Source organism: Zingiber officinale, chromosome 7A (genome assembly GCF_018446385.1).
Source record: "Zingiber officinale cultivar Zhangliang chromosome 7A, Zo_v1.1, whole genome shotgun sequence".
Classification (NCBI taxonomy): domain Eukaryota; kingdom Viridiplantae; phylum Streptophyta; class Magnoliopsida; order Zingiberales; family Zingiberaceae; genus Zingiber; species Zingiber officinale.
In genome coordinates, this window is record NC_055998.1 from 136,937,649 (window position 1) to 136,953,778 (window position 16,130).

Consider the following 16,130-nt stretch of genomic DNA (forward strand, 5'->3'; position numbering starts at 1 on the left):
TACGTCTCCTGGCTATGTGATGACTTGCTCGAAAGCATCGTCATAGGCCAGCGTGATTGGATGGTCAGCGACCGGCAACCTAAACTCTTTCTTCACCTTGGGGGTTTTAGGTTTGGGGGTCGGGTTGATGCATCTCCTAACTGTGCGATGATTTGCTCCATGAAAGTGTCATCGCAGAGCGTGATCCATGGTTTGCAAGATCAATCTTGGTGTCATCTCAAACTCTACCGTTCCAATTTCAATATTATTTCACGGAACGATCACAACACGGATTTATAAAATAAATAAATAAAATTTATTGTATAAATTTTTTATTAGAATGAATTTAATAATTAAATAATTAATAATAATAATAATAATAATAATAATAATAAGTAGTTAAGGACTTGCAGAATAAATAAATTTAAATATATAAAATTTATTTAGGAATTTTTAGAATTTAAAATATATTTTCTATAATATTTTAGAAGATAATTTATGTTAAAAATTTAATTAAGTTATTTAAATTGAGATTTAATCAAAATCTAACCTAAACTAATGAACTCCCAATTAATTACCCTATGTTTTTTTTCTTACGCCGTCTTCCCTTTTCGCACGTCTTGGTCATTGCCACCAAAGTCCAAACCACTTCCTTCCGTAGTTCCTTCTCAGCTTTTCACCTCCCCACCCCCACTGCCTCTCCGTCATGATATATCGCTGGAAAAGTTACTACCGCCGTCGTGATCTTCCGCCGGACAAGATGCTGCCGTGAGGTCTAGAACGTTATATACAAGAAATTTGACACGGCTCATGCCATTCCAGGCGTTCCGCATCCGTTTTGATGAATTATATCATGATCAGCCGGTCGGGCGAGAGATAGCCCAAACTTTTCCCCCACCTTGAGGGGGTCGTGGCCCCCCCTAGTCCTATACTAGATCCGCCACTGCGTCAAAGCATTTAACTCCACGCATATCATAAATGAATGTCTCAAGTCAAAAGATCAATTACACTCGTTCATAAGAGGAATGATCAATGTTACTTAATATGTGGTCTACTTTTAAGTAGATCGTGTCCAGTGTACCTCTAAACTCAAGGCACCCCAAGTACAATTTGGATATTCATCTCTTGGTCTATCTCAATTTAGTTATACTTAGCATTGATCTAGATATTCATGTCCCCTCTAGATATCTATCCGATTAAGGACCGTTTTCAAATTAATAGACCCATTAATCTGTGAAATTTTATCATTAATCATATACGTACAGAAAAATAAATAATTAATGATAAATACTTACTTTTATAAAATAATTACCCATAAAATACATAAGAAGTATCTTGGCACGTAAGCGCACACACTAACACAACCAACAAAACTTAATAATCATTTCAGAACATGAGAGCAACTATCCACCTCCAAATACAATATATCCATCTCAGTTTTCAGAATAAAACCAGCACCACTAATAGTCGCAAAGCCTGAAAGCTATTCTAGAATCATAGAACAGCCAACCATCTCTTTAGGAACAATATCTTTCTGAGGCAAAGTTGAATACCATTCTAGCATCTGTTCAAGCAATCAATATCAAACAAAACATTAATTATGAAGTAGTATTAGTTTCCAATAAAAAAGAGATGAAGACACACCACTGGAAATCTAAAATCACAAGCATCTACTTGTCAAAAGAAGTTATAGCAGAGATAAACCTGTAACAAACAATTTAATATAGCATAAAAGCTAAAGAGTATTATTAGATTCTTGAATAACCAAACTAATCCAATAAATGCAACTAGGTCTGGATTTAATATGAAACCACTGTGATAAATATTAGTAAGTATAAAATTTATTTGCATGACGGGGATCTACATTGTTTTTGATAGATACTCAATGTGTGAATTATCATGAGCAACACTTCACATGTGAAAACCAAATTTCAAGCAATGGAGTGTTGAAATGAAAACTTGTACAAAGATGAAAGTAGCATGATGATGGAGACTTGATACATTGTTTAACGGGAGTCTTGAGCACAAATATCAAAAATGTTTTTGTTCCCTTTAACAATCCGACGACTTCTCTCAAACCCAAATTTAGAGTTGAATTACAGTTCTTAATACTAATATTATGTGTCATGTATCATTTTGTTACTTCGATTATGAATCTGGATGAGGTCACTAAACCAAAGTTAGTAATCAAATGATGCTGCGCTTGAGTTGCATAGCTAAGATACAAGCATTTGTGCTTCTCTTTGCAAGAATAGTGTTGGATAGGCATTTGTTATTGGTGGTCGATACGGATTATGTTAGATGGGTCGAGCAGGTGAAGGAGGAATTTAAGTCCAGAAAAATAGGAGAGGTATAATTGCCGGTCGAACAAAGGCCGAATGATTGCCTCTGTGTCCATGTATGTTCGGTCGGGCGAAACCCGCCCGAGCATAAAGACATTTAGCCTTATGTAATATTCTTAGTATATTACCGGCCGACCGAAAGCCGAGTGAGCGTCCCAACGCTCATATAGGCTCGGCCAGGTGAAACCCGCTCGAACATAAAGGCATTTAGCCTTATATAGTATTCTCAGTATATTACCGGTCGTCCGAAGGCTGAGTGAGCGCCCCAGCACTCATATAGGCTTGGCCGGGCAAAGCCCGTCCGAGCATAAAGGCATTTAGCCTTATATAATATTCTCAGAATATTACCGGTCGACCGAAGGCCGAGTGAGCCCCCCAACGCTCATATAGGCTCGGCCGGGCAAAACCCGCTCGAGCATAAAGACATTTAGTTTTATATTTTATTCTCAGTATATTATCGGCCGACCGAAGGCCGAGTGAGCGCCCCAGCGCTTATATAGGCTCGGTCGGGCAAAGTTCGTCCGAGCTTAAAGATATTTAGCCTTATATAATATTCTCATATATTACCGACCGACCGAAAGCCGCCCGAGCATAAAGACATTTAGCCTTATATAATATTCTCAGTATATTACCGGTCGACCGAAGACCGAGTGAGCGTCCCAGTGCTCATATAGGCTCGGCCGGGCAAAGCCCACCCGAGCGTAGAAACATATTTAACCTTCTATATAATGCTCAACATATAATCGACCGATCACAAGCCAAGTGAGCGCCCCAGCGCTCATATATGCTCGACCGGTCGAGATATATTCAGCAAGAAACACTCTTAATAGTATATACGATCAGCTTGAACGACCGGCTAAGATATATTCAGCATAAAGCACTCTTAACAGTATATACGACTGGCTTGAAGGACTGACCGAAACACATTCAACAAAACGTATTTTCAGCAGTATATATGATCGGCTTAAACAGTTAGCCGGAACTTGCTTAATAGAATATTTGGCGGGAAACATCTTCTAGAAGCTTCTACAATTATGATGACGTGTTATAAACAACAAAACAGGTACATCTGGGGTATAGAAAAATTTCTTAAGGGATTATTGCACGAAGCATAGAAGATGACTTCATCTCCTAACAAACTCTAACGAACCGAGGACCACCTCACGACTACGGAGGTAACGCGAGGTGATATAAAAAGGGGGATCTTCTCCGTTGGCAAAGTACGCAAGTTCTAGCATCAGAACTCTGTTTTTCACTTTAGTTACTGTTCTTCTTCTTCTTCTTCTTCTTCTTCTTCCTCTTCTTTCATCTTGGAGAGGAACTGACTTGAGCGTCGGAGGGTCTAGTCAGGGATCCCTACCCCGGTCTTAGATCACTAATGCTTTGTTGGCTCGTCTCATTGTGCGTAGGAGCATGAAGGAGTTTATTCAGATTATCGGAGTTCGTCTTCATCGGAGGTCCCCATCATTCATCAGAACCAGCGCTCATTTCCGCAGATGTCAAACAGGATCAGTGGTGATTGATGTTGGAGAAAATTTCATAATAAATAACTAGTTTTTTATTTAATTGATATGTTGTTAAAAAATTTATACTGATGCTTTTACATATTAACTTGCTAGGAATTGGTTCACACAAGTACCACACACTAGAATAGTGTATGAGTAGAACATTTTCACAAGTAATCTCAACTACTAACTAGTTTAAGCAGAGAACATAGTTTACCTCAGAACTAAGACAAGATAAGAATATCAAATCTAGTGATGAATTATTATTTTTTAAAAGGACACATTATGGCTAATTCCAGAATTCATTTGATGTTGGAAGTGCTGAAACAGTAAGCTCCTTGTGAAAACACTATGAATAATTGAATGATCAAATATCATCCTACACTAAACTAAATTAGGATGGTATGGTTCTAGTTCTCACCAATAGAAGAAATGTCGACCAGCTTGGCTTTTATTATTTTATATAGTGATGGCAATTTTTCCCACAGATTCGTGGCTGTAGGGAAAATCTGAAACAGGGATAGATTCAGGGAGTCTTTTCAGTTATGAGTTCGGACAGTCTTTTCGGATATCGGTTTGAATTCGGAGATTTTTCAAATCCTACAGTTGAACGGAGGCGCTGAAACAAGTTTAAGTAAGCATACTGACTTGCATTGTCTACCAGATTTCTTCAAAAAATAATGGAAAGCAGTTTAAGCATCCTGGCAATTCATTTCAAAGGATGATAAATACGCTTTAAAATTACACTTTTTGAGCTCGTCGAGAGAAAAAAAAAAGGAAATTTAAATCCGGACAATATAATTCTAAACAGAGAACATCTCAAGATGATCTTTTCTAAAAACATATACAGAGATTAAGTCACTTCTACATTGCAGAACATAGCCCATGCTTGAAGTCCCTAGAATCACATCTTTGGAGAATGGCCAGAGTTAAAAAGGAGGGCAAGAAGCAATGTTTTTTAGGATTTTAAAAGCATTTGTAGATGAATGTGTTCTCCTGTCGATTAAACAGGGTCCAAAGCAGTCTGATCGGCTCGGGCCCGTCAGTCCACAACTCGAGGAAGAAAAACTAGAGGAGGCCAGAGGTGAGGTTGAGCGAGGGGATGGTCCCCTGTCGTTAGGTTAGAATTCATTACGATAGCTCATTGCCATCGTGTGGAACACGTAAGCTGCCCATTCCACCAACTGTCTCTTCCTCTTGCTTGTCCTTCTAACACTGTCGCTGCTTCTCTTCCTTGACCATGCTCTGCAACTCTTTATCTCTTCGAAAGCCGAGAAAAAGTGTCCCAGGATGTAGTGCTAGCAATAGGTCGATTCTCAAAAATTGATGGGTTATACTTCATCATATGCCTATGACATGCATGTATATATTTATTTATTTTTATATCCTTGATCCATCCGTGAGATCCTATTAATAGGGGCCACTAAGATAGCTGATATTAGAAAGTTAATTGAGAAAAAGTGAAGATTATGCCTAACACCGGACAAGTGGACGGTCCAATATTGTTGCCTGCCATATTTAAAGAAAAAAATCTCTATCAATATATTAAAGAAAAAATCTCTGCAAATACATTGCAATTGGAAAGGTGGAATGTGCCTTGCCAAATTGAGCAGTTGATTTTTTCCTTTAATCACTATCTTTTTATGTCAATATGCTATTTGCTTATTTACATTATTCTCCTCCACGGAGAAGAACTTGGACTCCTGATGAATTGTGACTTTTCCTCTTGGATCGCCTTTTCCAAGCACAGGACATATTGCTTTGAAAGAACTAATGTCGAGTGATTTGTATATTTTTAAATTGTTTTCTTGCAATACTAGATCAGTTTGTTTTCTTTAGTTTCTTAAATTGACTTATTTCGATAACATAAATGAGTCATAATTTGAGAGTCTATATCATGCTTACTATCAAATTGATTAGTTTTTAAAGAGGTTAAGCCAACAAGAATTTTTTTTCTAAAATTACATTATGCAAAAAAATGATACATCCAGTTAGCCTTGGGTGACCGGTCTAATCCCATAAAAATTTTTTATTGGTCACCAGGATAAATTGAAAAGTGCTCATAATGGACAATCAAGAAATCTAAGATTTTTTAGCCGCATGTTCCATTTAGAAGAAAAAGATGGTATTACAAAGAAACTCATTTAAAGTGTCATATATCAAAGGACTCTTTTAAATTATTTACTAGAGACGTGTTTTTTTTTACTGAGGTTGAGTTATACAAAAATTTATTAGACCACAACTCTTAGAGTGATGATTTTGAAACTTGACTTAAGGAAGATTGTCTATTAAAATTTGGAGGGACATATCTTTATATCAATTAATTTTTCATTTCATGGCAAACTATAATAGGTACTTGTCCACTTTGAACACATCGCCATTAAATTTAAGTAGATCCAACGGAGTGTAAATTTGATAAATCATGCTCATTCCATAGAGGTAAAATTATATTGATATAATTTTCAATGTCGTTGACCAATCAAGAAATACATTCGAGATCATAGTTCGGTTATATGTGCTAATACATAGTTCACAAAATTAATTAGATTTTTCTTTAAACATGAGAAGATGTTATTGAAGTGAGTGTCAATTCGGATGGATTAGAATTTAAAAAAAAAAATCTAAAAAATTTCAATCCGAATCTGGGTAAAATCTAAAATTGAAATTTGATCAACGTGACACACCGAAATAACTCAATTAATTATTTTTTTAAAAATTATTTTCTCAATTTTTTTTTATTTTTATCTCAATACTTCATTATTATCGTACTAATATTGATATTGATATACATAAAATTTAATTTAATCTAAAAAAACTCACTAAATCTTAAATTCGGATAAGCCTGAGTCAACTTGAATCTAACTTGAGAATCTTCAATCCAAATATCTTTCAATTTAAACCCGATCTGAATCTAAAAACCCCCAATCCAAATTCGATATTTTTCGAGTTGACCCATATCGGATTGACAAATTGGATTCATTTTTAACAATCATGTGTATACACATCATTCCTAAACTAGGCACTAGGTATTATTTATATATATATATAATTTATTAGCCTGACACTCTTTCCTTACACACTTCTACGTGATCTTCTATGGTCTGAGAACTTGGGAATACTTCTGCGTACCTTGATTCTCAAAGTGGTTAAAAGATGGAAGAATTTTTTTTTTTCCAAAGATATACATCCGACCGAAATTGATCAATATCTTATTATAAATATATATACGTGTGCGCGAAGGATGTGATAATATGTATAAATTCATTAGAACAATAATTAAATGTGAATTATTTGAAATTAGAAATTGAAGAAAAATAAAAGTCAATTTTCAAAAAAAGGGAAATGTTATCTATCAAAATGATATGAATTTGGTTGATGTGGAAGTTGTTAAGCGAAACTACAAGCAAAATTAATCTCTGTTGAGCAAAATATGACAATGCTAGTCTTAGACGATTTAGCATCGTTAATTCCCTAGTAAGATGCACATAAATAAGTTATGAGAGATGTTTTTTTTTCTATCATAATGATCCTTTGTATGAAAAAGATCAAACACTTAATAAGACTACGTACTAAGAATTAACTCCAAGACTTATTAAAATAACTATATATATAGTTATCAACTTACGGGGACTAATCTCTTCTACCCGTGATCTCTTATACTGTAAGTGAATGGTTCCCTCGGGGCATGGGACAGAGCCATCCTTAGACTAAGGTGGACTCCAACCCCCACCAATTTAAAACAAAATAAAATAAAAAAAATTATAATCTTATCATCATGTTAATTCCCTTTTATTTTTTCCCTATTCGATTGGTTTAATTTAACTTCCAGAGCACGCATATTGCTTCAACTTTTATTAAACCAACAAAATTTCGAACACTTTATCAATACAACCCACGTGCCACAAGAGCAATCGGCACTATCACCTTGCTTATTACTCCTCACGGTCATAAATGCTAAAGATTCTAATTTTAATCCCCTTAGTCCTTTTCCGTCACTAGATTTGAATAGATCCGTTTATTCTTGAAATAGATTTCTTTCGACCATCTTTCTCAACAATGTAATCTCTATATTTCTTAAAATATATTTCTATATTTCTTAAAAATATTTATATTATCCTTCAATTGATATTTCATTTTCATGTCCGTTATGAGCGTCCGACAATAACTCAACAGTACAACTATGACATCCTTCTCTCAAATAACACATGATATCTGTGCGACCATCACCATAGATTTATTTTCTTTTGATATCATCTTTATGAATTAACTACTATTAATATTCCTGTTTGATATTATCTCTACGACTCAGTTACTATTTTTTTCATTTATTATAATTTATATATTATAATTATAATATTTATTTATATATTAAATCTAATATATTTATTTAATTAGTAGGTTAATTCACCTTGTTTTAATTTTTTCCATTTCTACCACAACAAAGAAAGGAGCATTTTAAGTTATGAAACTTGTTCTTGTTAATAAGATGGAAGAAAAGTTTTGAGCAAAAGTTTTGGTCATCTATATTGAATCCATATTGAATGAAAATTGGTTGAAAAATTTAATAATGATATAATAATTAATGAGTTTGATTCTAAGTAGAATCAAAGAGCATACCTTCGACGATCAACCCCAGATAAATTTAGATCCTGACTACATCCATAGTCTAGTAGTTAGTGTATGCGGGGTTACCGACTTAAGGTCTGTGATTTGAATTTCAGCGAAGACGAGATAAATATCTCCTTCATGTTATAATCATTATTTTAAAGATTAATAATTATCTATAATTTATCTCCTCTTAATCTTAGGACGGATTGTCGAAGACACCTTTACGAGCGGAGTCACCTTTGTCGAATTATACTGTAAGTGAATGTCGCGATGAAATAAAGATGACGGTAGGAATGACGATTGGAAGGTGATGATGTACGAGAAAATAAAATATCAATAAAAATGGTGATAAGAGAAATGGATGAGAAAATATTGAACATCAAATTAGAATTTAAGCTCTCGATGCAACCCAACGGAAGATAACGATAGAATAATCATAATCTAGAAGAAAGTTGTTAATTCTGAAAAAGAAATTACAAATTATATTCACTCCGAAACTTGTATATAATATAAGATACTATTTTTTTTCAAAAAAATAATTTGATAATACAACTATTCTTTATAAACTAATAAAGTTTTTAAAATAAAATATTAATTATTCTAATAAAAATAAAAAAATTAACGATTTAAATAACCTCTAATAAAATTAATTTAAATAACCTAAGCGGCTCGGTGAAATCAGATAAAACTAAGCGGCTCGGTGTGGAACGCTCAACCATTGACGTTAAGCTTCGTGTCAGTATAATGGCGAGGGGAGTCTTTTCGCTTCTCTTTAGGACCGGAATCGGAAGCGGAAGTGGCGGCGGCGGAGGCAACGGCGACGTATTCGGCAAGCTGCTCTCCGACATCTTGGTTTGCCCTCTCTCTAGGCAAGCCCTCAGGTTCGCCCCCTTCATGGCATCTGCATCGAGTGAGATCTCCCGATACAATTTCTAATTAAAAGAAATATCTCTTCTGTTTCAGATATTGTCCCGATTCCCAGTCCTTAATCAGCGATTCGATCGGCGTCTCTTTCCCGGTATGTCTTGATTTCCCTTCTCCCGGTAACTCGCATAGCACCGACATTCACTTGCTCGCGGAGTTGTGGAGGAAGGTTAAAGTGTTTGTCCATCTGATTTGTAGTTATTGATAATTTCTGAATGTTGATGTGGTATCCTTGTTGGAATTGAGGTCTGTCTACTGCCAAACTACCGGTAAAATCAACTCCCATGAAATCACTGACATGATGAACCAATAACGTTGATATCTTAATTCACCGCATGAATATCCCTACTACAAAGAGACATGATAAAATCTTCACATCTCGTATTAAATACAAGACGACCTCCTCGACATAACCATATGACAAGTATTTATTTGACGTATGCCTACATCCACAGGGACAATTTGAGTCTTTGAAATTTGGTGAAGATTAAGTACCCTTTCCCTGTTATCAAGTGGCAGCGAAGCCTGAACCATGCAACACATATGATGTATTGCAGGTAGACCAACTCTTTGAGGAATTGAAGAGCTTCCATTTATTATTATTGAAGCACATCATCAGTAAGCCCCTAGAAAAAAAACCTCCAGTAGACACACTAACTGAGTCGAAAGAAGTATCTGTATTTAGCTTCGCCAATTTTAGATCCTTATAGAATCATAAAATCACAGTGGCTGAGATGATTCTAATTTTTGATTCATTTGGAGTCCAAAATCTACCAGTCAGGATAGTCAGGGTAGCTGACCACTTCAGCTGGTAAAAGCCAGCTCCCTAATATCAGTAATGAGAGCTTCTGTAGATGATACATCATATCCTGTAATTGTTTTCCAGCCAGAGTTTTGCTATTGTTGCAAAGTTTTTGGCTTTTTGTCATAATTACTTGTTTTTGTCTTCCCTTCAATGTTTGATCCGATAATCTTAATCTCACTTTCCTTGGATTTGTTCCGGATTTAGGTTGATGGGCTAGACCGGAACTTACTAATTTGTTGCAGTTGTATATGTTTGTTTTTTCCCACACTAGCTATTATATAACAACAACAACAATCAAACCTTTTATCCCATTAAGTGAGGTTTGCTATATGGATCCTCCTACAACGTTTGACTCGCTCCCCTACAATATCTTTATCTATATAATATATTTGTTTAATCATTGTTACCCAAGCCTTTTTTTGATTTCCCTCTTCCTCGATTAATGCGTGTATTTATCATGTTCTAAAAAAGGAGAAAATTCTAGCGGAGCCTTCTAGTCAAACGATTTAAAGAACTACACATTTTCAGACGAGGGGTGCCTTTACTGATTTTTTTGCTCTACATTTTTCTCCAGTTTTTATTGAAATTCCATTGGAGAACCATCCTGTACCTTGCAACCAAAGGACCTTGATCCTCCTCATGCCTTATTACAATTTTGATTGCTGCAATGGTAGATTGGTTGTTCAGACCGTCTATCACTTTATGTGGAAAGATTCATAATCGCTAAAACAACAATCTTCCTCTTTCATAGATGCAATCAACCTCCTTATCAATGTCTCCCTTTTGATCAGATCAACTCACATTTGGCTGAAAGAAGCAAATAAACAGTAGGCACATACCTTTGGCTAAAAATGTTAGTGCAAATGAACCCTAAGTAATCTTGTTTGATCAAGGAGGTTTGACATGTTGGGCAAAGGGTTTGAGCTAGGATTGCTTGTGATTTGAATGTGTGCATGAAGTTATGCAGAGACTTAGTAGAGTGCAACCTGGGTCCACAAAGCCTGATTTGGTGCAAGAAGTTGGTTTTGGCTCGAAGGTATGTTGGAATCAGACGAGGATGATATGAGACATTCGAAGCATTGCAGTCTTCCATGCCCTCTTCTTATCTCTATGCTCTGTTGGCCTCCTCACCGTCCAACAAATTGACAGTGAACATTTGAATTACACCAACCTTTAAAGGATGCTAGGGTGACTCACCATCAACAAAGGTTGCCTAACAATGCAAGTCAATCCTATCTGAATAATAAAGATTGCATGCCCTAATAATTTTATTTGTAGGTTCCCATTCAAAAAAAAAAGTCAATTGGAAAAAAGAAACTAAAAAAAAGAATTAGAAAAAGAACAAGGGTTGTTTATAGTATAGAAAAAAAAAGAAAGTTGTTAAAAAGGAAAAAAGGGGAAGTTCAAATAAAGAGAAGCAGAAAGTTATTAAAATAGAGGGAGAATGTTTTCTAAAAAAGAGAGGAAGAAATAAGTTGTCAAAAAAGAGATAAAGAAAGAAAGTTGTTAAATAAAAAAAAAAAAGAGGAAAAAAGGTTATAGAAGAAAAAGAGAGACCTCTAAAAGAAAGAGAGAAAGATTTTTAAAAGAAGAGAAAAATAATAAAGTAAAAAAATGTGAGAAAGAAAGAAAGAAGGTTGTTTACAATAGAAGAAGAAGAGAAAGCAAGAAGTGAGAAAAGAGAGAGAGAGAGAAATGTGTAAAACAAAGAGAAAGATTTAATAAAAAATAAGAGAGAAAGGTTCTTAAAAAAAAGAGGGAAAGAGAGAAAGTTGTCAATAGAGGAAAAGCAATACATATATATTATCATACTTCATCTGCTAGCTTCAAACTCCACTCGCTTTGTCACCTCCAATCGGCGCATCTTCTACAAAACAATAATCTTTTTCACATCTAGTAATAAATTATAACATTTTAGTATTATGTATCTTAATCTATTGGGCTTAACCCTTATTGTAACTTGTGTTGGAAGAAAGACCTCATACCAATGGAGATATTTTCATCCCTTTTAAACCCATGATCTTTTCCATATTTTTCAATGTGGGATTTTAATTGTATTCCCAACAATCCTCCCCTCAAACGAAGGATCATTGTTACTCTAATGGTTTGAGCCTCCCCGCAAGCATCCGATCACTCTTAACCTGCTTTGGGCCTCTCCGCATGCATCCGACCATCTTGACCTGCTTCCAGCTTCCCCTAAGCATCCGGTTATCCTGACTTGAGCATTCAGTTACCCTGACCTGTTCCGAGCCTCCCCGCAAGTATCCAGTCACTTTTGACCTACTCCGAGTCTCCCCGCAAGCATACAGTTACCCTGACTTGCTCTGGGCTTCTCCACAAGCATCCAGTCACCTTGACTTGCTTCGGGCCTCCCCTCAACTTTGTTCAAGGTCACCCACATTTGTTGGGACTAAAAGAAATTCACATATCTCTACAATGGTATGATATTGTCCACTTTGTACCTAAGTCCTCATGGTTTTATTTTTGGGTTATACCCAAAAGGTCTCATATCAATGGATATATTTTCATCCTTTTTAAACCTATGGCGTTTTTCATATCTTTCCAATATAGGACTTTGATTGTATTCCCAACAACTTGAACATTGATGAAAGTTTGCATCATCTTGATATAATTGCTACCTCCCTCTTTGGAATTTACTTTAGTTTATTTAGTTAGTAATTGCAAATTACTTAGTGTAATTAGTTTTTCCTGCAATTTTTGCATACCATTATATATTGTTTAGAAAAACAAAATGCCATATTCGTTTTTGCATACCATTACATATTATTAAAAGAAATATCATCCTATTATTTCATGTTTTGTTTAGCCATCATCTGATGAAAAAATGACATTGTTAGCATATTTCATATTTAATATTGTGGCAATAGAAAAAAGAATGGCATTATTAGCATACTCTTTTGCTTGCATTTTAATTTGTTTATCATTCATCATATTTTCTTGTATTATACTTATCACATTACTTTATTTTCTAATCATCATTATTCTAAATATTTAGATTTATAAGATAAGAGAAACTTCTCCAATTATCACTAAATCTATGAGAAATATTATGAGTCATATTAACTAAACTATACTCATGCAAACAAAATTAGAAAACCCACCTAAATAATTATTCTTACACTTTCCTGAATAGTAAACAAACTCGTATATGATCAAATTATTCTATCTCTATAAAAGAATTATTTTTAAAAAAAGATAATAATGGTTGTACATCTATGCATGTTTATTTATGGTAGAATGAAACCTAATATATTTCTTCATCAGTTAGATGATATTAAAAATTATTTTGACCAACACAATATAAGCTCTACCACTTAGTGGCTCTGCTAAAAATATTAACAACTTATCTAGTCCATTTGAGGCCAACAAGAAGAATGAGATTTAATCACATATGAACATGAAATGAAAATATAATTGATCAAGAGATTTATTCCACTTAAATTTAAGAGACAACTGCCTAATAGTATGCAAACACAAAAAAAATCTTCCTTAACTAAGCAAAACTTGACTATAAAACTTCAAGTTAGTTTATCTGCAATCTATGAACTTTTAGCTAAAATAAAAAAGTTGTGCTCAAATAAACCTCTTAATAACTCGGCTTTAAGGAAGTCTTCAAATGACACTTTAGAAGAGCTTTCTAAAGGTATTATAGATGAATCCTTTAAAGATGCAACCTTAGAAGATCTCTTTAATAGCATTTTAGAATAATCTTCTAATAACATTTTAGAGGAACTCCTAAATGATAAACTTTAGAAGAAACACTTATTGTCTTGATCTGTTTAGTAAGTAATCATCTGGATCAAGATATCAGCTGTTCATGTTATCTAGAAAAAAAAAAGAAACTAAACAAAAAAAAACATTATGAATCAGTAATACAAGATAGCAAGTTAATGGTCATCAATTAACTTAGTTTCTTTATTTACTTGTATCTACCAAAATGTGAGCTCCACCTTGCATATGAGAGTTGTAATGAATGATTATTATAGAGCATTTAGTGATATGGTAAATTTTCTTATTGTTTTAATGAATTTGATTTTTCTCATAACATATAATATAGAGACATTTATATCTACTTTATTGGACATATTGTGAGGGGAATTTATTACAATAACTTTTTTATTTTATTTCACTTTCAAACTTATTTAAACATAAGTTTAATTTTTAAATTAGGGGTACATTCAAGCTAGTTTGCGTTGGACTAAATCACATAAAAACCTTGATTATTACTTGGGGAGTTTCAAGTAACAAGTGCCGTTTTGAAGTTTTCTCTTGCAGGATTAGTTCTCATGATTATGAAACACTTTTATAAGCTAAATTTATTGGATGGTTACTTATAATTATTCATCTAAATACTTGCTTTGTAAGTGTTCAAGTACATGCATGTTGCTTTTATTTATCATTGATGATTAATATATATTAGCTAAATTATTGGATGGTGCCTTATAATTATTCATTTAGATACTTATTTTGCAAGTGTTCAAGTACATGCTTGTTCATTGTATTTCATCATTTCTTAGTAGTATATATATAAAGCTAAATCTATTGGATGATAACTTATAATTATTCATTTAAGTACTTGTTTTACAAATGTTCAAGTACTTGCATGTTATTTCAGCATTGATGATTAATAGATGTTGTTATGAATTATGTTTTTGTATTGCATTATTACTTTTTGTGTGGAAATTATTAATTGGATTGATATATTAGTATATTACACTGGTGCGTTATTGCAAATCTATTCCACTTTTGAAGTTGCAGATGATGCATTTGTTGTTTTCATCGTTCATGCAGTGTCATGAAACAGTAGTTGTAGTTGGAAGTACTTGTAAAATAAGTTCACCTTTGATGACTTAGCTTTTAGCAATCAAAGAAGGCCTAAAATTTGCAAGGAATGTTGTTGTTAGATCAATAGTTTTCCACATTCTTTAAATCCTGCTAACTTTGTTGACATGGCTCAAGGACATTGTGGATCAGGAATTGATGTTATGTTAACAGGTGTTTCAGAGTTTTACAATCTTCTAATGATCCTGCAGGCTTGGTTGAACCATCCATCCTAAGTGTCATACTACCAAAGAATTAACAAATTTGTCAACTTTAGGATAGAAGAACTGAACAATTATGTATTCACTTACTATACCTGATGGCTCTAGTTTTTGATGGAACTGTCTTCATGACCTTTTATATTGCTTGATTCAGATAATAAATGGAATCCCTTGTTTGGTACCTAAAGATGGAAAAATTCTAGAAGATCAAATCAAATCGATGGGCAATGATGATTCATCTGGTGCTGATAGTGGAATTTGAAGATATCATACTTCAAGTTTTGTAAAGATGAGGTTCTTCACACTTGGTTGGGAATTTCAGGGTTTGATTTTGTTTTCTCATTCCGCCAACTCCTCTAATTGCACACTTTGGTTCAAAAATACTGTCTTAGTTATGCCTTAACAAGATGTACTTGGAAAGAATTATTGGAGAATTTTCTTGGTATCATATTCTTCTGTAACTTGTTTTTTTTTCCCTTCAACAGTTAAAGACAGTTTTCTTGATTCAATCTAACTAAATAAAATTACATTTGTGGCGGGAGAAGCATCATGAGTGATCCAAGTCAGTTTACCTTTTTATGTAGTAAAGTCATTCTCTCTAGTTGCTGGGAAGTAAGAGCCTTGTGCACTTGTCCATGTATTATTTTTTTTTGTTTTCAGATTCAATGTGTAATCAATCTTGTTGGATTTGGGATCTGTTTGCTCCATTTTGTTATAATCAGTAGCTAAGGAGGTCAACATGTGTTGGCAAACAAGTAAGATTCAGAGAAGCGCGGCCTCTTGGTGAATGAGAAATCCTAATAGGTCAAGATCAACCACAGCTAACAAAATGAAAAGTCCTAGAGGTAAAGAGGTAAGATCTCAAATGCCCTTGACATTTGAGTTGTGAGAGATTATGAGCAAT

The 16,130-nt window shown here is 34.2% G+C and overlaps 1 protein-coding gene across 1 annotated transcript; it reads left to right on the plus strand.

Annotated features, from left to right (window-relative positions):
- The first annotated feature begins 9,132 nt into the window (after positions 1-9,132).
- Positions 9,133-15,770, plus strand: LOC122002752 (UPF0434 protein ERGA_CDS_01260-like). Its single transcript, XM_042558056.1, has 3 exons — positions 9,133-9,315; positions 9,398-9,452; positions 15,381-15,770. The coding sequence occupies exons 1-3, from the start codon at positions 9,179-9,181 to the stop codon at positions 15,486-15,488; spliced, it is 300 nt and encodes a 99-aa protein (XP_042413990.1). The 5' UTR covers positions 9,133-9,178; the 3' UTR covers positions 15,489-15,770.
- The last annotated feature ends 360 nt before the right edge of the window (positions 15,771-16,130 follow it).